Below are 26,697 nucleotides of genomic sequence, written 5' to 3' on the forward strand. Positions count from 1 at the left end.
TCGCTTGATTTTTCGCCCTGCGGGCATAAGACTTAGCGGGTGCAAAAGAAGACGTCTTTCTAATTTGTCTATTATGTTCAAAAGCAAAGCTCTTTAATACATTAAGCATGGTTACTTTATTGGTTTGTTAGCCATGTATTGGATGTTATGTTTGCAGCATGCCCAGTTTCCACTCGTATAGTCCGTGAACTATCAGCACGATGACCATTACTTTGTCTTCCCTTAACAATGCAGCATAGAGAGACGCCGACTGTGGTGCGTCGAACAACAAAACTGGATACAGGAGTGGCACAGTATCATCTTTTCAGATGAGTCCCGTTTCTGTGTGCAGCATTCTGATTGCCATATACGTAATTTGAAATTTTTCAATGTAATTTGAATTTGGTAATTTGAATGCAGATCGTAACATTTCTGACATCTTACGTCCAGTGGTTGTGCCCTATCTTCAAGGCCTGCCAAATGCCATCTTCCAAGAAGATAATGTAAGACCACATGTTACAAGTTCTGTTCCGACCTTTCTCCATACACAGGGTATTCGATTGCTGCCCTGGCCAGCACGGTCTCCAGATCTGTTACCCATTGAAAACATCTGGTCATGGGCTGATAAGAGACTGGCTCGCCAATACGGTTGATGAAGTGTGTCATAAGCTTGAAGCAGCATGGAATGAGTTAGCCGTTTCTGTCATCCAAGCCCAGTTTGACTCCATGCCTAACCAAGTAAGGGCCTTTTTAGCTGCCACAGTGGCAGCTGTTTCTGCTAATTCCGCACAACTGTAAACCCCCAAACTGCTTAGAATCATTTTGGTCTTCATGCCATATTGTTTACATACAATAAATATCTTTTTTTGTATTTGCTTTCATTCATGGTGTTGCAATTTTAATCGAGCAGTGTATATTTACTCTTTATTTAGGTATTTATAAACAGAGGGTTTAGATGTTCTAAAGTGCAGTATTATGGTAGAACACCCTTGCAAAATAAAAAAGTATTCCAAAGAACTCTAATATACAAAAAACAATAAAAATAGATTTGCAACTAATAAAGTTGGCAAAATTGATAAATCCAAACATCGTGATGGTTTAGAAACTGAAACTTTACCAGAAATACAGGTAATGATTTAAAAATTGCTTGAGAAGAGAGAGAAAACGAGGTGTTGACATAATGGAACTAAGATTCTTAGATGAAAAATATATGCACAACAAAGCCAATAGGTTCAAGGAAATGAAAAGTCATGAAAGAGAGAATCCATCATCAGCAGCATGTCAAATTATGATTTGCAATTTGATTGCTGAAAATTAATGTCATCTCATTATTTCTGTGCAATACTGACTTTAATGAGTATAGAAACAAAGTAAGAAATAATAATAATAATAATAAAAAACACTTTGATATTCATTGCAATACCATTGCTTTGTCAGAAGGATAAGTTATTTTCTTTTCATTTATTGCCAATTGTGTGTTTATATTATGTGTTTGATAAAAACTGCCAAGGAATTAAAAGTCACAAAAGTAAAGCATTGAAAATAAGCATTTTTGAATAATATAGTATTTTCATTCCTCTAAACTTCTTTGCTCATAAAAAGAATGATACTGTATATTAAACAAAATTAACTATAAGAATTTATAAAAAGGATAAAATATATAATTTCAGTAATAAATGTAATTACTATTAAATTATGTTTTTATTTTGTAGGAATTTTTTTTAATTATGTAGTTAGATAATTTGAAACTTTTTTTTTTTTTTTTTCATTTGCTTAGTTTTGAAAAAAAAGTAATTGGCAGTGTTTTGCCATAATTAATAACCCATATAGTAATGACAACTATTATTTAGTATTAAAATTTATTACTGAAAATTTTATTATCTCATGCAATTAAAATAACTATATTCATATTTTAAATTCTCTTCTGTTAACTAAATCTGATCTCATGAAATATGCCACTTGAAGCATTTTTGAATTTTCATTCTAGAGTTCTGATCAGTGCTTTTAATAATTTTCATTAATAAGTAATATTTGTCTGGGTTAATCTTTGTATTATGGTAACTTGGCGATTTTTTGGCGACCAACCCTGCTAGTTTTTGTTTGAACGCCATTTTGTTTTCACGAAGTAAAGGCATGTTTTTTTTTTTTTTTTTTTTTTTTTTTTTTTTTTTTTTTTTTTTTACTCAACATTTCCAACATTTTTTTTTCCAACAATCTGCTAGCCGAATTACGCTTATGCTAGAACTTTTATGGAACAAAAGTGCAAATCATGACGTAGATTAGGTGCGAAATTGGGACAAAGTGCAGAATCGCCCACTGCTTGCCGCGTTTTTACAAATTGCACATACACGGTATCATCCATGTACACATTGATCTATTTTCACTTAAAAAAACATCAAAGAATTGCACAAAAATGGCATTGCGCACACTCTTGACTATATCCATGTACACTGCTAAAGTCCTAGCTAGTAACCTTTATCGCCTTACCAAAATGTCGCCAAACTACCTGTTACCATATTCCAAAGATTAGCCTTTGTCTGTTACAGTTGTTGAGGATCATTGTTGATGAAAGAACTAAGGAAAATATATTCATAAGAGAAAAAGGCATGATAAAGAGTAATATCAAAGTAACTTCATCTTAGAGTCTTAGATCTTGCTTCATAGATGTCCTTTCTGGCACTAATAATGATTTTTAGAAAGTAAGTTTCATTTATAGGACTTTTAGAGTATGTTTCTTCTTTTCTGTTCAATGCATTTCAAAAATTGGTACTTTCTGATTATCTGCAGCTCCCTCCCAGAAAGACTAACCATTGGTGACTAATTTTTTGACAAGTGAAGAGGCAAAAGATAACAGCCATTTTCAAAAATAGTGGTGGACTAAGAATTACATAAAATGGTTACCAATTAACAAAATTAGAAATGCAAGAAACATTGGTAAAAATATATTTACGGGTGGGTGCCCCTTGGCGATTTTAGGCGGTGCATAAACACTGAGTTTGTGCAATTCTTTGACTTGTTATTTTGGCTTTGTGTAGCGCAAAAATTGCCGCTACATGAATCCAAAGCAACAAGTCAAAGAATTGCACAAAAATAGGCATTGCGCACTCCCTTAACTATGAATTTACATGTCTTCAGTGAAACAAAATTCCTTAACAGTATCCAAAAACTTCCTAAAATTATCTGAACTCTGTACTAGTCTAAAATTCTAAAACTCTAAAATTATCTGAATCTTTATACTGGTGTCGCCACTTAAATTCACAAAAATAAGAGTAAAAAATATCCTCCATAGTGCTGGTATCCTCCGACGTTCGACCATACGCATTTCCTTCCTACAAACAGGACACTTATAATGGCTACAAAGTAAACCTTCATTTACACACCAGTCAATTAATGCTTTTTCCCTTTTGTTCCAAATCATAGAGAAATTCAAATTAATCTTACCACATTCAACCATTTTACCATAACCAACACGCACACACAGTCCCTTACAAATCTTTTCCTCACCATTCAAATTCACTGCAATCATGCAACGAATTATGTCATAATAGGGTTTCCATAACATTCAAGTACTCAGGTTACCATAAATGAAACAACTTGGTGATAAATGAAACAACAACTTACTGATAATCCAAGGGGCAACTTTAAATCTACTCTAACCAAAAACATTTATAATAAAACACTTTTTTTTTTTTTTTTTTTTTGTTTCTTCCATGTATACATCAATCTATTTTAGCTTAAAAAATCGTCAGAGGATTGCAAACATTTGGCAAGATGCACAACTTGGCCCTGCATACACTGTTAGTTCTCTTTATATACACAGCAATTTGTTTTCACATAAAAACTTCGCGGAATTGTACAAATTTGGTACTGTGAATGTTGTTGTTGTGTTTTATTTACAGAGCATCTGTTTTGCATAAGAACATCAGAGGGTAAAAATATATTTACGGGTGCCCCTTGGCGATTTTGGCGGTACACGGATACCGAGTTTGGGCAATTCTTTGACTTGTTATTTTGGCTTTGTGTAGCGACGATTTTTGGCACAAAAATTACCGCTACACAAAGCTAAAATAACAAGTCAAAGAATTGCACAAACTTGGTATTCATGTACACATCAATCTATTTTCACTTAAAAAGTCAAGGAGCAGCCAGCAAAAAATATATAATCTCAATAAACTTTATTTTAAATTAAACAATGAAATAACATAAAAAAAGAAATTCATCTTACCACTACACAAGGAAATATCAACTTACCTCACTTAGAAATCCCCCTGTCTTCAGTCAAACAAAATTCCGTAACAGCATCCAAAAACTTCCTAAAATTATCTGAACTAGAATTTGTATACTGGTGTCGCCAAATAAATTCTCAAAGATAAGGGTAAAAAAAGTATCCACCGTAGTGCCGGTATCCTCCGACGTTCGACCATATGCATTTCCTTCGTACAAACAGAACATTATAATGGGCCACTAAGTAAACCTTCATTTACACACCAGTCAATTAATGCTCTTTTCCCCTTTCATTCCAAATCATACAGAAATTCAAATTAATCTTGCCACATTCAGCCATTTTACCATCTAAACCACAAAAGAAGCAACTTACTTCCTAACCAACACACATCACAAGCCCTTAAAAATCTTTTCCCATCATTCAAAAAGTTCATCGCAATCATGTACCCAATTATGTCATAATAGGGTTTCCATAACATTCAACTACTCAGGTTACCATAAATGAAACAAAAACTTCGTAATAATACAAGAGGCACCCTTAAATCTACCCTAACCCATCAGAGAATTGCACTAGTTTCAGTCTTTAAAACTTGATTGTTTATGAAATACAACTTCATGGAATATTAATTTTTCTGCTTTCTGCTATGTAAACAAATACGAAGTTTCGCCAAGTGCCGCTTATGGAAATATCCCCCAAAAATGCACTCTGGAACCTTAAGATAACCAGTTAACCTGAAAAGCACCATTCTAAACACAAGAAATTTTGACAGCTGTAATTCTGCAACCGTTATAAGAATAGATTACAACTAATTTTATTGATCCTTTTACTTCTGGCACATGATTTTAGCAAGATATGGCTACAAAAGACATATTTTGCAGAAGTGTTTTGGCATTTTTTAAGAAACTTTAGTCAGGAAATACTGTGCTGTTTTGTGGAAATTGTCCTTGAATATTTACATTGTTTTCCTACATAAACAAATAGCTGTCTCTTTGATGGTTTTATTGGGTCTTCCAATTCAGCCTTATCAATACAAAATGGTTTATATAGTCTAATTATTCAGCAACCTATGTAAAATAGCATAACTCTAACTGTATAGAAACATACTAAAATATGTGAATCTCCAAAGCTTGACAAATCACCTGCCTTGTGCTGTTCTATCAGAAATTACACTGAGTGTGCAAATGTGTATGTGAATGCAGTATAAAATTTGAGATCCAGAATCAGGATTTTGAAAGTTTCCAGATTTTTAGATTATCTTTCTAAATCTAGTAAAATGGGTTGATCTTTACATTATGGTAACTTGGCGATTTTTTGGCGAAAATTTGGCAACCAACTCTCCTACAGCAACCCTCTACTTTTTTTTCCCCGCCGCCATTTTGTCTTCACGAAGTAAAGACATGTTTCTTTTCTTCTTATCTACTGAACACTTCTTCCAACAATCTACTAGCCGAATTACAATTATGCTAGAAATTTTATCAAACAAAACTGGTTAATCATGACAAATATTAACTGCAAAATTGGGAAAAAGTGCACAATACCATACTCCTTACGCGTTTTTCAAAATAACACATACACTTAAACCATGTACACGCCGACTTATTTTTACTTAAAAAAACATCCCAGAATTGCACAAAAATGGCATTGCGCGCACTCTTCACTATATCCATGTACACTGCTTTTTTCTCATAAATTAGAAAAATTTCACGAAAATACATGACAATTTTCTCAATCTTTAAACCCGGTAAAAAGAACATATATGAAATTACCTGATCGCGAAAAAGTATTTATCCTTTACAAATATGAACATTTCCACATATAAAATAAATAAAATATCCAAAAACTTTTACCTCTAAATCATCTATTACATTATACACGTCACCAACGAATTCATACCGCAAGCATTACAAATACTTAGTATCAAATATTTAAATTTTTTCCATGCACGTTTATTTCAACTTAAACGTATACCAAATTCCTACAAACATAAAATTCACAAAATAACTCATTTAATTAAAATATCACTAAACCATGTACACGTCGACTTATTTTTACTTAAAAAAACATCCCAGAATTGCACAAAAATGGCATTGCGCACACTCTTCACTATATCCATGTACACTGCTTTTTTCTCATAAATTAGAAAAATTTCACGAAAATATATGACAATTTTCTCAATCTTTAAACCCGGTAAAAAGAACATATATGAAATTACCTGATCGTGAAAAAGTATTTACCCTTTACAAATATGAACATTTCCACATATAAAATAAATAAAATATCCAAAAACTTTTACCTCTAAATCATCTATTACATTATGCACATCACCAACGAATTCATACCGCAAGTATTACAAATACTTAGTATCAAATATTTAAATTATTTCCATGCACATTTATTTCAACTTAAACGTATACCAAATTCCTACAAACATAAAATTCACAAAATAACTATCATTTCATTAAAATATAATTAAATTCAAAAACACTACTTAAAATATAAATGAGCACATACATTAAATTAATAAAAATTACCTTACAATCCTAATTACTTTAAACTAAATCATTGCTAATAACAATTTTCCCAATAATACCAAATTCCTTTCCACCTTACATTTAGAACAATGCATAAAAATAATATCCTGAAATAATTAAAAATACTAACTTACCTAATCTTCTTCAGAATCTTGATTACGTGGCGGATACACTTTTCTAATTCATTCAATAAAATTATTGAAAGATTTTTTCTGCGAATTTTTCCTCCATACTTCCTCCGCTAAATAAAAAGCAAACTTCTCTTTATCACAATGCCTAAATACCCATTTCGAATTCACTTTAATTAGGTCCATGGGATCCAAAAATTACACAACACTGTTTCACACAACACAGAATAAAGCTAAATACAAAATTTCCACATTTTTTCCCGATTTCCCCCCCTTTTCCGATTAAAGAACCGTAATTCGTCCATTAATATCACATGACATATCCCATGATCTCTCATTTCCCTCACGCAAAATAATGCGTAATCGGAACTGAGTACTGCTCACATTATTACCAAAGCCCCAGGTAGTAACCTTTATCACCTCCAAAATGTCGCCAAACTACCAGTTACCATATTGTAAAGATCAACCGTAAAATGATATGTAGAAATTATGAAATTAAAAGTGTGATCTAAGTAGTTGCTTATTATTTCTATCAATAAAAATTGCATTCTAAACTGTTTCATTTTTTATGCTAATACTTTCTTTTTAATTTTATAGATAGACATAATTTCTTGTTCAGTTAGAAAGTTCTATTGGTAAGTCCTGTAATTATTTTGTTGAGAACGTCGGTCGAAATCTGTTCATTCTAAACAACTTTTTTGAGATTTTTCTTAACTGTTGGTAGTAATATTTTCTGGATTTAAACACATTATGCAGTCAAAAGTCTTTAATCCGGACTCGTCGGGACTTCGGCGATTCTGATTATCGAATTTTCCGGATTATAGATCATCAGTTTAAATCTGGTAAGATAGCACGCAGAAATTATAAAATTAAAAATATAAAACCGTAATTTATAAAATAATGAGCAATTATGATCTAAAGGGTATTGAAATTTACAAAAAAAGAAGCTTAATATTTATTTGTTTACTTTATTAAACATTTCTTTTAACGCACGCATGCGTAAAGCATACCTTACGCATAGCCGAAATTAGAAATTTGCAACCAGAAAACTATTTGATTTGTATTCGTGATACTTATAATGATAGGGATTTGATTTAAATCATATCAAAAACGGAGTACATCGAGATTAAATACTACATTTAGTAAGGAATTATAAGCCGAATAAAATAAAAACATCTACCCTAAAGAGATAACGATAGTGCTGACAGATCAACTTCCAGTTCATTGCCGGCGCCGCGATGCCCCCCCCCCCCCGCAGAGCAGAGTGAAATTGACAAACAGATTTCGAAACCGTTAGATAAACAAAGGATATACCTTTATTCATTTTTTATAGCAATTCGTTTTTTGTTTAATAGACATCGAAGCATACTTTCGTTTTCTAGATCCTTTGGGAGCTCCAGCATCGAAAATTCTAATTTGACGTAATCGAAACTTCAAGCTTACTTTTATAAAATTGCTCTTACAGTCTGCAAAAAATAATAAGCTAGATCCAATTCGAAGATTAAGGAACAACACAATCATCAACATTAACTGAAATAGATAATTAGATAATTTTAGCTTATACCGTCCGTTTTACATTAAACGCGCACGCGAAAACGTATTTTGCACTTGCGCACACACATATGCGCAGTTGTAAATGTCTTGCACGCACATGTAAAACGCCTATGCGCATGCATCAACGCGGCGCATGCGCAGAAAGATTTTAGCTTTGAGGTCCGGATTATGGGTGTCTGAATTAACGACTTTTGACTGTATAGAGTTTGCTGTTCATTAGTCGATTGAGTTAGTGCATTATCATGATAATGGAAAACTTATGTTATAATATTATCTTCATTTATTATTTCTTCTGCACATTTCTTCACAAATTGCATTAATTGGAATATTTAGCATATGGTATATGATATCTAGAAAACTTCAAATTCTTGGCTGTCATCATATCACCATGATATAATGATAGTTGGTCATAAATAATGTCAAACATTTTTTTAAAAAATATATGTAGTCACATCTTTCCATGACCTTGCAGTGTTCCACACAACAGATTTTATGTAACTAGTGGACAAGCCTGCCAGCTGAGAGGGCTGATGCCCGCTATTCATTGTTCGTGTGTATAAGAATTCCTAATGTAATTTGTTTTGGATGCCATTTTGTTTTCATAAAGTAAAGGCATGTTTCTTTTTTATTACTTAACATTTTTTCTAACAATCTGCTAGCCGAATTACGCTTATGCTAGAACTTTTATGAAACAAAAGTGCTTAATCATGACGAAGATTAGGTGTGAAATTGGGAGAAAGTGTGGAATCGCCTACTGCTTGCCGCGTTTTTAAGAATTGCAGATAGTACACGATATCCATGTACACATCGACCTATTTTCACTTAAAAAAAATCTCAGAATTGCACAAAAATGGCATTGTGCACACTCTTGACTTTATCCATGTACACATCGACCTATTTTAACTTAAAAAGTCAAAGAAAATTGACAAAAATCCAATTCTTCTTACTCTTGTAAAAAGCGCCAAACAAATAAGTGGCGATTCTGCATTTTAGCAGTGAAATTGTTTCTAAGTGCTTATTAGCTAAAATCCCGATTGTAATTTTCCGGGAAAATGTCACATTACATGTCTCATGATCTCTCATTTCTCTGAGACAAAATAATCTGTGATTCGAACTGTGTACTTCTCAGATTATTTCTAAAGTCCTATTCTTACCAAAATGTCGCCAATATTACCATATTCTAAAGATTAGCCACCTATTTTAACAAATGTTATCATCTAATGCTTTTTATTACTGATATTAATTACTGCTTTTTATTATCTAAACACAACCATTAGTTTCAATAATTTAAATGCTTTTATTAGCATTTAAAAAAAGATTTAAAAAAAAATATTTTCTTATTTACACATTTAATGTTCTAAAGAAAAATTAATTGTTCAATAACATAAAAAAAATTCTTAATGTGTTCTCATACTGTGTATTTGTTACATGTGATATTTGTTAAGCATTTTTCTAGACCAGAGGTTCACAACCTTTTTTTGCTCCATACACCCCTTTCACCATTACTAGATCATTCTTCCCTTCTGTCTCAAACTCAAAAAGTAATATCAAGAGAGTTTCTCAAACAGAGGGGAATTCCTCCTCCAGTTGAGAACTGTTTAGAAAGGCTGTTTTCAAGTAATTATATACGCAAACATATATGTACTCTGATAACTATAAGTATTTATAAATTTTAAGCAAATATGTTTGCCTGGGAAACTGGACATGAAAATATATTGAAGACAATAAAAAGCAACTGTTATCCATATTTTAGTTTTTTTTCTGGAACATATGCAATCAAATGACATATAGTTATTATGTCGGCAGCAAACTGTTGACATGTTATCATGCATTTCCTTTTTCTAAATCAATTTCAAAGCTATGATTCTTGGTTATTGGTGAAATTTTATTAAATTGTTTGTTAAATATAATTTTATTCTATATTTTATTTAATTTACTTATAGTAAGAAATAATTATAAAAAATTCACATGCTTTTTTTTGCTCTAATTATAGATTTTATATGTTATTAAAATGTTTGTTATCATCAAGTTCTTATGCTGCATATTAACCAATTAACAAGCATTTCTATGTAATAAACAATTTAGGGAATGGTTTTTATATAATTATCCATGTAATGGTTAATCTTCTTTAATGTCATAATGATGCTTTTCAGTGTTGCATCAAACATCTATCAACAACCCCTCAGTCAGTATGGAGATTAGTAAAGTGTCACACTTGTGACCTTGAGTTAAATTCAGTATGAAGTATTGTTATTTTTTATTGTATAATTTTTATAGAATGGGACTTTTAAATCCTGTTCCTCTGAAAGTTCTCTCATGAGATGGGTGACAGGAAGGAAAGGGAGACAATGAACCTCTTAGATTCAAGTCCTTGAAGTGCTTTTGATTGAACTTGAAAGAAAATTTATGCAAATTAGCCATGTATGTATGGCATTCACCAATTCAGTGCTTACAAGTTTTGAAAGAGTCGGAATTCTTGAATCTAGAGCACTAGCGCTCTTTTGGCTTAGTGGTAGAGAATTCCGCTCACATGAAACAGACTTGAGTTCGATCCCCAAAACCAAATGACCTTTTATACTGTGCTTCTGATTAGACCTACAGATGTTGCAGAGTAAGCCTGTGCTAAAACACCAAACACACTGAACAACTGCAAGCCATAAATCACCACAGTCCATCACATATGCTTTGCTTTCATTAAATTACAAATCTGCTACATCACAGACCAACTAGGAAATTATTATTATGCATATTTTAAAATGGAAACAAATTATTTCAGATTGAACTTGTCTGTAATTTCTGAAACTGTCAGAAGGAATTTCTGTTATTTTGCCAATATTCCCGTTCCCAATTTCCCCTCTTAACTGCACAGAATATTTGTATTTTTTATCACAATCTTAAGTAAGATAATGATAAGTGTTACAATATGATTCTATAGTATTTTATGTCAATATTGAACTATCGTAGTCCAAATATTTCTCAAGAATGCCAGTTTATGTCATTCTAAAATTTTACCAAAGACTTGAATAACTTTCAGCTTAATATTAAAAATTATATATAAGTCATGCAACTACGTGCAACAACTTCAAAAGTCAGTATTATGATTGTTTAAATGTATCTGGTAATGGTATGGACATTATCATATTCATTCTAAATATAATAATTTGCTATGTGATCTGTTAAAATAATGCTGTTAACCAATTTCTTGGAAGTGAATGTTTCATTACACATCATAAAACTTTTGTTGTTGCATTTCTATATAAACAACTGAAATGAAAATTTCACTCTAGGGTTTTTCATGCTCTAAATGACATGACAATTTGCAACAATTCATCTTTCCTGACCCGTGACATATAGCCTTTTCATTAAACACCATTTTTATGACATTATTTATAAATTATTGATAAGTAGAAATATGAATAACATGAAGATCAGCTTTTAAGTGATAAGGTTTTTTAATAGTCCCACCAGTTCGAGTAACATAAATATGTCCATTTGTAGAATCTGGTGATACAACACTTCTTTCAGAATTTATTGACACAACACTTCTGTTATGTGCAGGAGAATTAACAGACACATTTAAATTTGAGTATTACTAATCTCAGGTTTGTTTGTATCTTCACCTTTGTGACTTTCATTTTCATAATTTTTTTGGACTGAAAGCTTTCCGATTAGTTTCTGTAAAAATATCTTTTCTATTCCTTACTACAACTCTTCCATCTGTTCTTGTAATGTTGTATGAATGTGGTCTTTCCGCTTCTGCTACAGTTTCACCACTTTTAGTTTTTTCTGTTTTTGATTTTATGTACATGATCTCGTGAAATGATCGTTAAAACCTTCAGTAGTTTTATTGGTCTTGCATTATATATCCAATATTGGTTTTGCATTATGGTCCTATCATAATAACTTTTTTTTAATGCTTGTCCCTTCAGTAAATGTTGCTTTTTTTTTTCTTCATGTTGGTTAGTTTGGACAAAATTTTCTTTTATAGGCATGATTCCATTCTCTTTTTTCCCAATCATCGATTCTGAAAGTGATTAAATTTCAGCTAAAATAGGAGAGTTAGAATATTCTTGTAACACTAAATATAGATGATGTTGCTAACTATAGCTTTTTCTAATATTTCTGTGACAGTCTGAATATGTCTTTCAACCTTTCCATTTGATTGTGGGTAATTTGGACGTGACATTCTAGTTGCAAATTCTATAAATTTCTAGCAATTATAGTGTAGACTATTATCTGAATATACTATTTTGGGGATACCATGCCTTTCAAAAAGTATTTCAGTTGCTTTATCACTGCTGCACTTGACAAAGCTTCCAAATGTCCAATTTCAACATATTTGCTGTAATATTTTATAACTATTAGATAATCTCTGTAAAATAGATCTGTTTGTTCCTAGTACTTCCCATGGAACATTAGATAATTCTTTAGATATCATTTGTTCAATTTGTTTTTTGAATACTCAAACATGTTGGGCAATTCAGAACCAAATCTTCAATATCTTTTGACGTTCATGGCCAATATAATATTTCTGTTGCTTTGTTCGTGCAGTTTTCTACTCCTAAATCACCATAATTAATTATTTTTAACATGTGTTATTGCAAACTTCCAAGTACAGTAGCACAACAGTTCTTAAATATTAATTCATTTGCTTCTTATAGTTCTTCTTTGAAGTTAAAATATAGTTTTGCCAGTTCAAGAACCATACATTTTGTATCTGGTCATCCAGGTGTAATTAATTTTCTTAAAATTTGTAGTTCTTTATCTTTTTCTGTTTCTAGCAAAAAAAAATTCCATTTTTATCTTAAAAATTCTTTTCATGGTTTATATTTATTCTCAAACTGATACAGCTGTAATTCTATATGTATTCTTTGTAATCTTATTGGACATTTATTTAATAGCTTCTTGAAAATGGTTTATGGTCACTTTCAACTGTAAAACATGTACCAAATATTTATTGATGAGCTTTCTTACATGTGAAGACAATAGCCAAAGTTTCCTTTTCAGTTTGAGCCTGTGTATCTGTTAATGTCTTATGCATATGCCACTGGTAAATTATTCTGTGATAAGACTGCTCCTAGTCCTCCTTGAGATTCAGCTACAGATAAAACTGCATGCATGTTTATATCATAATATTGTAATGCTAATTTATTTACTAGACATTTTTTAGTCTTCTGGAAGTGTTTTCATGTACTGTGTTCCAGTTCCAGGCAACCTGTTTTTTCAACAAATCCCCTAAATATGATGTCAAATCTAATACATTAGATATAAATTTAGAAACATATAATCATTCCTAGGAAAGTTTATAATTCTTTAGCATATTTTGGTGTTTTTATATTTAGAATAGCCTTAACTTTTTCTTCATCTGGCCTGGGTCGGGAAAGTCATAATACATTGTTTTAAATTAAAAACATTGGTATTTATATTGAGGTAAAATGTGTGATATTAATCTATATAACTTAAATGGTATTTTCAGTTTCTTTTATACTGTTTTTCTTATGCTCTTCATTGCAACAAAATATTATTAAATGGGGTTTTTTTAAGTAAGTTTATGTTTTTGTTAAAGTGTATAGCTAGGTTCAGATATAAGTCTATTTATCCCTTATTGTGTCTTATATTTTGTTTGCTAACAAATTTGCTCCTCCAAAGCAAGATGTTCTGTTTCTTAGATAATGTTTAGTTATTTCTAACTGAAAACTGCAAAACACATTGCATATACACCGTTAACACAACTGTTAGTCACTTGCTTCATTATGCACCATGTTTCAAAAATAAAAAATAAAAAAAATATTTACTGTAATTTCAAAAATTGTAACTGGTAATAATAATTTAATTAATCTGATAAATGTATTTTATAAAATATTTTGAAAAGTACACTCTGAAGACTTGCTTTCTGAAATTCTTAAATTCAGTAGTAAAGAAAGCTTAGTAGCTAGAAATTCAAAATGTCAAAAAATCCGAAATTTTTGAAAGCTCATAAATTTTTCTTGTTGAATAGACTTTAATAATTACAAGTCAAAAATATTTAAAGAGACAAACATTAACAGTTTTGTTAATCTGTAAAAATTTCCAATGATTAGGATTCTAATTTATGCAGAAATTATAAAGGTATGTCTGTGGTATAGTAGTATGTAGCTATCTCATTAGTGATCTTAATTATGATTTCCAAATGAGAACTGATTTACGTATGTATTGCTTTTATTTATAAATAGAATTTTGAGTGACTTTTAATAGCAGAAAAGCCTAGCAGTGGCCAAATGAATAAGAGCACTAAACACTTTTCAATATGATTTAGAATCAAGGCAAATAAATTGCATGCTTCAATGTTATTAAATTTCCACAATGTGTAACGTAGATACTAGACAGTTCCCTTAGATAATCCTCATAGCCCTTACGTTCAAACAAATAATAATAACTGAAGCTTTTCTGCTAAATATCTTTACTAGGCTTTTGGTCTGCTTTCCTTTTCCCTGGGATTTCAGGTTAACATATGTCTGAGTAAAACATGAACTTTATTAGAGTAATTAACCTCGGGCAACTTCTATTTCCACTTTTGGAGCTATGAAAATGAACCATGCACTTAACCGTAGCTTCTAAATTTCATAAAGTACAATATAAAAAAAGTCTACCTTCTTACGGAAATATTAATTTAAGTTGCACTAAGTATACGTTATTATATTTTAATTTAATCTATTTGTTTTGCTCACTGTATTAAGTGTTCAAAATATATTTTTCAGGAATAATTATTGTCTCTCAATGATAATTGGTTATTAATTTAATGCAGATCACTGTATGAGACAGCGCCTGTAAAATATTGTTTTCAGCATGCATTAATATTATACATAAATGAACATTTAAAACAATTTAGTAAAATTTTATATGAAGGTAGATGATAATACGCTTGCATAGAGTTTTGTGCATCCTTCGTAAATAAAATGCGAAATTCATAAAATTAATTCTTTTGCCATAGGTGTGGATAACAAACCAAGAAAATTCAAGGACAATTTTAATTCCTCTCTATCTTCGTCATGACATCCAAATTCCCAACAGATGTTATCTCTTCCTTCTATTCTAACATATGCTTTGGACATCAGTATTATGTTACTTCACAACAAACTGCGATTTATTAGCGAGGACACCAAATTCACACTCCTCACAAATAATTTTTGACCTCCTTATTCTTATATATTTCCAAAAATGAAAATGTCTGACAGAAAGAAAGTTTCCAGTGTGTTTGACTTCACATATACTATTGGATAGTTTACAATCAAAGTATGGACAGTGCATACTGTTTATTATGCACACTTCTCTGTTGAAATTGAGATGGGAAAGGAAATCTTGTTTATCAGCCTTTCAAAAATTGATTAAGTAAAAGAAGATCTTCAACAAAAGACAATTTACCATTTGGAATCTAATGACACATGTAAGTAATTTTCTAAAAGCCCATAAAATGGCTGAAATTTCTGCTGATGTAGGTATGCTTGGATAATAAGAAACATTCCTCTATTCAAAGAAATAGATCGACACTCTAGCATATTACATGAACAATAGTAATCTGTGGTTAATAACTTGGCACATAATTTCTCTGGCATTATGATTGGTATTTTCCAAAATCATAATTTCTTCATTTGCTAATGTTATAATATTTTCCCCCTGAAAATGCTTTTCTATTGATAAGCTTCTTACTATTTTAAGGGGGATATGTAAGATAAAAAGAATATGGAAATCAAAATTCTAACTTAAATTTGCAATGGCCTCTAACTATCCATTTTAGTTTAGGTATTTTCCCTTTCTAATCTAGAAATAGTGATTTATTATAATCAACTTTTCTGGGCTGTGTCACTTCTAGATTAACCCATATCATATCACTTTTACATAACTCTTATATGAAAATAACTTACATAAGTCTTCAGTCACTAATAATTTTAGAGTTTTATTACTTAGACAATCAAAATGATATCGAAACTGAAATATATTTCAATTATATATTTCAATATATTTCAATTTTTTTTTACAGCTATTCAATAAAATGAAATGAGGACAACAGAAAAAAATTAAGGGGAGCAGAAGGAAGAAAACAAAGGAAGGTTCAGAATGAAAAATGTGCAAAGTCAAGCAAAATTTTGACAGCATTTTTGAAAAGCAGTAAAGATTCTGAATCATCGACATCAAAATCAGTAGAGGATGTAACAATACATACATCACATCACCCTGTGAAAAAATATTTGGGCAAGAAGATCTAGAAGAGAGGAACAACAATGAAATGAATTTAAGTAAAATGGAATGCCAGTGTTTGTCAAATTCTGAAGATGATCTAATTCAACAAGACAAGCCAAAATTTATTGAAAACAATAGCTGATGTGATTCACCACCATGACTTCGGAATCCTGAACTTTGACCAGGCAACAGGAAAAGCAATCATACCAGATGCACTTCAGGTAGAAATACTGGAAAAAGGGTTGTTTTATTTTCAGCATAATGCTTGGCCTTTTGCACACACAAAATAAATAAATAAATAAATAAATAGATGACTTCAGCACAGTTTACCAAACAGTTAGGAAAAAGGGATGTATGGATCTTGGTGAGTGTATTCTCCTTTGAAAAGTGGAGCATTTTGTTTTTCATATCTGCTTATTCCATCAAAAGATGCAGTTAGGAGCTGTTCTTCTTTGGAAACTGAAAGTGGTTTAAATAGCTGGAAGAAACTTGAAAAGAATTACTATACATGAGCCACTGGAATTCTTTCACAATTTAGGAAAGAAATGGAAAGGAGGCTAATAAAAATAAGAAAGTTTAATAGATGCACAGCTTCAAAATCAAATTGCTACAAAGAAGGAAAAATGGCAATAAGTACTTAAGAGGTTGTTGTGCTGCATACAGTATCTAGCCAAACAAAATTTAGCCCTAAGTGGCCACAGAAGAAAGTACCATTGAGAGCCAAAGAAATGCTGGACATTTAATAGAATTTCTGAAGCTTATTGCAGAATTCGATCCAGTTCTGAAGGGCCACCTTTCATATGTGCAGGAAAATTCAAGATCAACTACATATGTTTCACCAGAAATACAAAATGAATTTATTCAGCTTCTGGCAACTATAGTTAGAGATAAACTTGTGTATGACATCCAACATGCTAAATACTATGGTATAATGTTAGATTCAACTCCTGACACTGTTCGCCAAGAGCAAAAGTCGGAAATTATTAGATATGTAGATATTAACTGTAGTTATAAAAGAGTTTTTCCTGGGATTCATTCAAACCCATAAAATAGATGCAGCATGTGTTGCAGGTATAATATTGCAACAACTAGAGAAGGATAAATTAGGTTTCGAAGATTGTCGATCAGTGTGTTATGTCAGTGCACCTGTAATGTCTGCCTACAAATCAGGAGTGCAGCAAAGACTTAACTCCAAAGCTATATTTGTTAACTGTGATAACTGTTCACTAAATTTAATTAGAGTTCATGCTGCTAGTCATGATGTTTTTTAGTACTGCACAAGCTATCTATGTTTATTTTTCAAGGTCAACTCCTTAGTGGGAAAGACAGAAAACTGTTCGAGGTGTATCAGTGAAGTCAGAATCAGAAGCTCATTGGAGTGCTAGAGTAGAAACTGTTAAACCAGTATGTGATCAACTCGAAAAGTTAGTAGAACTATATGAAAATATTGCAGCATATCATGATGAAAATGCAGATACAAGAAGTGATGCAATTCAATTGCTGCATCGGATCTTAACTTTTTAGTTTTGAATTCTTCTTCAGTTCTGGAATACTGTACTTGCCAAGGTTGACTGGGTTCAGAAAAGAATTCTGGACCACACAATGTTGCTCAAGATATTCAAGCTTTACAAGAATATTTTCTACAGAATAGTGATGCCATATGCATGAAATCTCTTGAAGAAGCAAAGGAACTGTGTAATACTTGTGATGTCCAAGTTGAAAGCTGGCAGAGAAAAAAGAAAGAAATGTCTGTCGAAATTGCAGAGGACGTAGTGCTCACAACAGAAAATGAAAATATGCATCATAGTCATCAATCGTAGCAATTGATGACTATGATTCATATTTTGTTCATTATACTTAATGCTACGATGAAGTATAATGGAAAAAATATGCATAGAAATGGGAGACAGATTCATCAGCTTGAAGAAAGTGAACTTAAGCTTTCTTTTAGATATAAATGGAATAATGTCTGCTTGAAATAGAGTTGCATTTTTATAAACTCTTATGATACATACTTGGTTGGTTTGAAGATGTATAATGAAATAATGGACTGTTGAATGTTACTCAAGACAAGAGCTGATGTTGAGCTTTTGACACCAGAGGATCTCCTTTGCTTTATTGTACAGTATGGGAAAGACGTATTTACAAATCTGGGAGTAGGCCTTCAGCTTTTACTGACTATTGGAACCTCCGTCGCCAGTTGTGAAAAATCTGTCAGTAAATTAAAACTTAATTAATCTTGTCCTACCTGAGATTATCCAGGACACAAGAAAGGTTGTTAGCTTTGTTCATTGTGGAGCAGGAAGTTATCCACAGCATATTTGATGAACTAATCGATAATTTTACTGACAGCAGCAAAGGCTAGAAAAAATTTCTCTTTGAAGTTAATAATTATATTAAAAGCAGTATACATCAAACTATTTTTTTACTTTATAGTACCTTCATTTTCAGGTTATTATATCCATTGCAATGTATTAAGTTTTTGCAATATTATATGTGAATAATATTTTAGAGTAGTCATATTTCCAAACTACTATTATTCTCTAATTGATTTTACTTCATTCTAGCTTTGTAAATTTAGTGAAACCTTAAAAATATATGCTTAAAAGAGATTTAAAAAATTAATATACTTAACAATTTTAAATTATTTAAAATTAAAAATTTTCTTTTTCTTCCCCATTGTATTATGGCAAACAAGAGGGGGCACAAAATCTTCACTTATTACCAGGCACTGAAAACCCTAGCTACACAATTTCTCATTTACAATGCCTCTCTGGCATTGTAAATGAGAAACTAATTATGATCCCTATATGTAACTGTAAACTAATGCTCTTATATGTAACTTTAACCATATATGCTTTCCAGTAGTTTTGAGAAATGGAAGGTATTAGAGCTTTCTTTGTGGCCAGGGGGGGGACTATATAAGACTGGAGAGAGTATCAGTTCTCAGCTTTTAGTTCAGAGTAGAATTCACAGTATGCAAACTTCACTGTTTTAGATGTAATATGCATTGAGTTGTGCTTCTTAGTTCTTCTGATTGAAGCTTCTTAGTAGTTTGAATCGGTAATTACTGATTGTGCTCTGTCATACTGAGAAGAAGTATACAAGTACTTCTCTGGAACGTTCCAGAACTGTAAAGCGTTTCTTTTTGGAAAATAAATTTTATCAGTCTGTCATCAGAGTCCATACGGCAGCTTTTAAAAACAATATCTATGTAGTCCATAAGGTAACCCTAAAGAATCTACCAAATGAAGTATGAAATGTAATAAACTGACAACTTGAACCTGGCAGTTTGATTTGCCAAAATGCTTTATTTACATCTAAAATACTAAACACTTTTGCATATTAGAGATGAATTTTTTTCAAATTTTGGTTTCAAAATGTTCTCTAGATATTATTTGGTTAAGATACTGAGGATTTAAACATACTCTTAAACCACCATCCTTTTTTCTTACTACATAGACTGATTAACTTTCTTTATAGTATTCTCTCTTTCCATTCCTGCCAGTTCCTTTTTTAATAGATTTAATAAACTAATAGGAATTTTCCTACTGGTCTCTTTTACCAATAGCATCTAGTTTTAATTTAATGTGATATGTAGAATCAGTTTACTTTCCAATTAATTTCTTGATATCTGTGTAAAGATTTTGGGAACTTTTCATTAGATTCTGGATTTGCTATACATATTCCTTTATATAAAGATAAAATTTTTGTAATATAGGTAGATTAAAATAGCTGGAACAGTTTTATCTCATGCTACTACTTGAAATTTCCACTTCATCTTTATCACCTTTAGATGTCTCATATAAGAATTTAAATTTTCCAATTTCATCCATTTTAGAACCAGCATAATTATTTAAAGTGACTTTTAATTCAGTTTATCTCTTAAATTTATTCATTTAAATTTAGGCAGTGGCAGTATATTACATTGTGAATCAGTATGCAACTTAACAAATAAGTATTTAGATACATTTACATTTAGTTTTTGAAACCATTTTGTTCTGTTTTTAGGAAATGAATTTTTATCTTTTACTGATCTTAAATATGTTCATTATTATTGTAATGTAACTCATGCTCTAAGTTATTCTATGCAATGTTAACATTTTTATTGATGCATACTTTAGAAAATGGATTTTTCTTTTTTCAGTATGAGCAAATCGCATTATAAGCAGAACAGTTGTATAATTTGTTAAAAGTTCCACATTTTCTACTTGGTTTTGAGTTACTGAACTTTTTTTCTTTGATAATTTGATGAAGATGTAGTATTTTGTTGCTTTTGTATTATATGGTATTCTCTATTACGCGATTAATTTTTTTATTCTAAAGGTGAGATTTTATTCTGTGTTAACAATTCTATTTCATTCTTTTTATTTAAAGTTTTGAGCTGAAATTCTGCTAATCCAGCAACTTTACACATTTTAATACATTTCTGTAATGTTACTGAGCTTCCCTTAATAGTCTATCTGTAAGACTTTTAATTAAAATACCACTTACTGTTCTGTTCCTCATTAAACTGTGTTTTAATTTTGCAAATCAACGTTTACTACTTAATTTCTTTAACTCTGTTAAGAAATCATGAAATGATTCATCTGCTTCTTGTATTCTAGAGAAAAATATGTATCTATCAACACTTTCATTTGCTTTTGTTATACAGTAATTTTTTGAAAGCTTCAGTTACTTTTTCAATTTCTTCCTTATATTCTTTACTTAAATCAAAAATATTAAACTTTTGAAGTACCTCTTCACCAGTAACATACAATAATATAGCTACTTTAATTTCAGCTGATTTAGTATTACTACTGGATGCTAAAATGTAAATCTGGAATTTTTGTTTTCACTTCTTCCAATTTTCCCTTACATTATCTTCGAAACTTAGATTTCTGTTGTCTTTAATCCCTCCATATTTAAGACTTTAGATGGTCTATATATGCGTATTTTTAGCAGCTGTAAATGAAAATAAACAATGCACTTACCAACCACAAAAAGTTTCAATTTCATTGTAAATACCTTTCACTTGTATATCAATATTGAGGGTCTCTTCAAGGTTATTCACAAGCGACCCTTGCATGTTTCTTCAAAAGTTTTCATTAACTGTGCCATATAATATTATTTATAACAGCAGTTCTCAACCTTTTGACTAATGAGTACTAAGCAAAAATTGAAAACCTTTAGTATCACCACTACAAAGTACTACAACCACCACCATTCTTGAACAAAGCTCAGATCGCATAAATTTACGAGTGTTAGAGAAAAAACTCAATCAGGATGTTGGGGTTTTAACTTTTGAATTTAATAATGAAAAATACTTTGCGTACCACCTATTTTTCTCTTGCGTACCACCGGTTGAGAACCCCTGATTTATAAATTATTGTTAAGTGGAAATAAAGATTACAAGAAGATCAGATAAACATTATTTATTTTGCACTACTAGCTATTATTCTATATTACAGTTATCGTTACATGTATTATGTTATATATGTGATAGTTTTCTCAAATATCTTCCAGCTTCACATGTAAATTCACACAAAACTGAAAATGAAAACTGATTCTGGACATTTTGTGACAACTGCGTCAAGTACATGAATGTTTGCATGAAGACATTCATATAGAATATGCCACACAAGCGGCTGTGACATCTGCAGTTCCTAAATTGTATGACATATTGATTCCTTAGGGTTTCTGGTAAATGTTTTCTATCTAAGGTTTACAGTTTCAGCTACTTTTAGCTGGTCTTTTGTTTATGCATTGTCTCCTTGATCTTGTGTTCTATTTACACATTTTCTTGTCTGTCGATCCATCCTCCTGTTTGACATTTTGTGAATTTCCATGATGATTGAGTTAGGAAATTCTGAATAAAAAAATATTGTGTTCACTTGTGAGGGCCACATATGTATTTTACTATTACCTAAGGGTTAAATGTGCAGTTATGTGATGTACGAATTTGGAGAGATTGTTTATGAAGATATTTTTTTTCTTTATTTGGAGAGATGTTATGTACAGCCCACAAAATAAAAGGAGCAATTTCTACACAACCTGTTCTAGGCAGCCTAGCTTCTAAAATTCAGCTTGCATTTTTTTTACGTTTGGAAAGTGTTATGTGGGGTATATTTTAGATTTATTTATATCATTCATTGCACATATATATTTTGATACAAAAAAGAACCTTTTTCTGAAAAGCCATGACTTTTCGTACATACATAGTTTGATTCTATAGCCCAAGTACTAAATTTGGTAAAAATAACATGACTTTTAAATTTTTAATTGTATTCAAAATTTTAGTTCTGTTGAGTTAATTGGATTTAGTTTACATTTGCTAATATCTTTTTAATTAATTTTCTTGCATTCTTTTTATATAATTCAAAATTTAGATTTAATGCAAGTAAAGTTCATGTATATTTTCGGATTTTTTTCTAAAAACTTTTAATTTAAATGCCTTCTTTTTAATAATTTTTCAGAAACAATTTTTAAATTATAACATAAAAATTTGAATATTAGCTTTAATGTAAATTTATGCATATTTCCAAAAGCTTAGAATTTTTATTACAAAATTTAGGATATATATCAATATTTATACATTAAAAATATTTGTCAATAGTTTAAGATTTGACAAGTGATACTAATAACCAAATCTTAATGTTGTCCATTGTATCTAGATTTTTCTTACTGGTGTTTATTTTTTGTTCAAAATCATTTTCATTGGAATTTAAAATATACAGTTTGCTGGTGTAATTCTGAATATCTATTTTTAAAATAATATCAAACTAAAAATTTTTACATAATGTATTAAAATTTTTGAGAATTTTATTTAAGGAAATATGTTATTTGATTAAATTTGGAAGATGAAATTTTTGTTTCCTTCCAATAACATATTATTACCTGCACTTTCCATTCCAGATGCCAATGTGTCACATGTATACAAGCCAGTTTCCCTCAGAAAGTCCTGCGCAAAGGCATACGTGTTTTATTCCATACAGTATTACAACTGCTTGCTTTTAAATCATCAAGTTTTTGAATTAAAAAAATCATTAATGTTTTACAAAATAATGAAGATGATAAAAAATTCAGGCTTCCAGTTGTATATATTCGGCTGGAGGACTACATTATTCAAAATTTGATGGCTTTAAGTATTGTTTTTTTTTTTTTTTTTTCACAATGCGAGAAACATACATACATTTGTGCAGATCCTTCATTATTTAATTTGTTTAAATATAAAACTAGGCGATAATATTTGGTGGCAACAATTTGAAAAGTTATTCAATGCTTTTAGTGATTTGACACAAAATGCTGTTTCAAGACTAATAGCCCTTCTGGGCTAATGCATCTGTGGCTTAATGATTAAAAATAATTTGGCAGAAATTACAAGGAAACTGCAGTTCTGTGGAACATCCAAATGTAAGGATATAATATAAATATGTATAATTAAATCCATATAAAATTATGTATGTTATATATAAATACATATGTATGTGTGTGTTCGTTCATTCATATAATATATGTAAGTTTATATGTATGTATAAAGGAAGACCATTATAAAATACAAATGCAGTATCTGTTGTGCTTGTATCTGATAACCACACGTATCTATTGTTATGAATTTTGTATTTAGTTAGATATTTTTAGTAGAATCATAGTTAAAATTATTTTATTTGCATGTGCAACACAGCACAAGAGATATTTTAAGAGAAAGTTATGCTGGAAAAGAAAAATACAGGAGCATGTGCATTTAACATTTAATAAATAGGTATCTCGTAATTTATATTTAAATTGAATAAATGTAATTGACTACCGTGTTAACTGTAACTGTAATTCTTCTCTCTTGTTTTCCAGAAATCTCAAGAAGCAAAGAAATTTTTAGTACACTCTTGCAACCAATTGAAAGCTTTAAAACTCCGTAGAGAAATATCTCAGTTCAATTATTTAGTTAGCTGCTGTTGTTATTGTTTAGAGTTCAGTGAGAGATCAGATTAGCTTTCTTGTAGCATTGTGTTGTATTTTAACATTTTTAGTAGTTTACAGTATAGCTATTGATTATATTGCATGATATTGTGTGAATATCTCTGAGAAAAAATCCAGCATTCTATTATATTTGTTGTGATAAGAATAAATTTTATTAAACTTTTATCGAACTTGTGCATTCGATCTATTACGAACCCGTATGTTTGCAACAATATATATACATACACATATAAACTTGCATATATATGGTAGCTTACATTCATGATAAGGTGTGTAGATTTGTAGATGTATGGAATATATATGTATAAATACATACTTGCATAGACATATGCATTTATATAAATGTAATTTTATATGGTTGCAATTATAATGCATATTATATTTATATATTTGCATGTAGATGCATAGCTGCAGTTTCTTTGCAATTTCTGTCGAATTATTTTCGGTCATGTTTTTATTTTATTTACCACTAATTATATTTTTTATTTTATTTTTGTTAACATAAATTGATCTTCCGATTCACTTGCCATAAATTATAAACTATTTTCTACAAAACCTATTAGTATGAATAACATACACAATAATATGTACTACATAATAATAAAATTATTCCATTTTACAGAGACTATGATGACAAAATTTCAAAACCTGAGGATATATTTTTGTAAAGAAAGGGAAAAGGCAAAGTGAAACAAGGATCCACTGGATTTGTACCCAAGTGGGAACGTTATGTACACCTCCAGATTTTAGATGACTGTTTTGCTGCTATGGCCAGTTGCAGCAATATCGATAATTCTTTTGAGTGTATTATAATGGTAATTTTTAAAACTATATATTTTTATATTAAAAACTATTCATAAAAATCGAAAATTTATATTTGTGCTGTAATATAAAAATCATATAATGTTTCTTTCTGTATGTTTATGGTTCATGTGAAATTCAAAATTTTGTCTCATTTGCCACTCTAGGTTCATATCCTGGCAATCAGGATAGCTGCATGTTTGTTTTTCCCAAGGTGTAACATAAACATTATCCAGTTTCTCTTAGGAAATCTACCACGAAGCCATCTCTGATATATATAGTCCTTGCAGAATTTACCATATTCAATAAAACAAATTTAATAAACTTAGTTTGAATTTATTTTACACTGGTATCCTTTACAGAAGTAGCCTTCAGATCCTTTACCAAAAAAACCAATCAACCTACTTCGAATTACAAAGTAATCTATTTTAATTTGGACATTTTAGCTGCTGCCATAATTTTATATCTAAACATTTTTTAAATACATAATTTTAGTTGAATCAGATTTATTGTTCATTAATTAATATAAGTGATAACAAAAATTCATTTTTTAAATATTTTTTTTCTTTCAGAATTCTGTTCAAGAAACTAAAAGTTCTTTTCCAGAAGTCCTTCTGCCCTTTTGTCAGTAATGAAGCAACAGATAATCCACTGATAACTGAAACTCGAAATTTCTGAAACTTAACTGATTGCTCCAGGCATGAACAGGAAAAGAAAAAAAAAACAGATGTTTGACAAAATGTTTGAAAAGCACTATAGAGGCGAAAGACATAAATCAAAATTTTTGGTGCATATGTTGCTGGTCAGCTGAAGATAGTGAAACGTCCTGATCAGAAACTGTTAAGGAATCCAAGATTTGATTTAGGAATTTAAACATCCAAAATAAAATTCTGTTGAACATGAATAATGGTTTATTTTTTTCTAATATTTTCTCTCTTTTTTTATTATAAATTTGCAGTAATTTCATGGCAGTCATAAACAGATAAAATTTAATAAAGTGATTCAATGTTTTATGTGTGTTTATATATGATTAAGAATATACTAGATATTTTAATAAACTGTTAATAATTAGTAAATATTTAAGATATATAGAGTGTGTTCGCACATTTTTTATAATGATTTTCTACTTGAATTTAAATATTAATTTTAAAATGCAAATGTGACTGGCATTCAGTTGGGATAAGGTTTAATTATAGTCTGCAGCGCTAAAAATATTCTTTTCTTTAAAATATCGCTGAAAAGTAAACGGATGTAAGCTATTTTTTTTTTTTTTTTTTCTATTTAGTAAATGGATCGAAAGCTATTT

At 30.4% G+C, this 26,697-nt stretch overlaps 1 protein-coding gene across 17 annotated transcripts; it reads left to right on the forward strand.

The window, feature by feature from the left end:
* On the forward strand, nt 1-26,404 carry LOC118205705 (uncharacterized). 17 transcript variants are annotated; one of them, XM_085818804.1, is made up of 7 exons: nt 1-717; nt 912-1,349; nt 2,526-2,678; nt 7,461-7,498; nt 16,435-16,855; nt 25,213-25,405; nt 25,964-26,404. In XM_085818804.1, the coding sequence occupies exons 1-2, from the start codon at nt 493-495 to the stop codon at nt 1,017-1,019; spliced, it is 333 nt and encodes a 110-aa protein (XP_085674930.1). In that variant the 5' UTR covers nt 1-492; the 3' UTR covers nt 1,020-1,349; nt 2,526-2,678; nt 7,461-7,498; nt 16,435-16,855; nt 25,213-25,405; nt 25,964-26,404. The 17 variants fall into 17 exon arrangements, 14 of the variants coding, with proteins under 14 accessions (XP_085674930.1, XP_085674929.1, XP_085674933.1 ...); XM_085818803.1 differs by lacking the exon at nt 16,435-16,855; XM_085818807.1 differs by lacking the exon at nt 7,461-7,498.
* Nucleotides 26,405-26,697: the final 293 nt, after the last annotated feature.

This window comes from Stegodyphus dumicola, chromosome 6 (assembly GCF_044657685.1).
Source record: "Stegodyphus dumicola isolate Sdum_Otavi_A_Nest chromosome 6, ASM4465768v1".
NCBI classification, from domain to species: Eukaryota; Metazoa; Arthropoda; class Arachnida; order Araneae; family Eresidae; genus Stegodyphus; species Stegodyphus dumicola.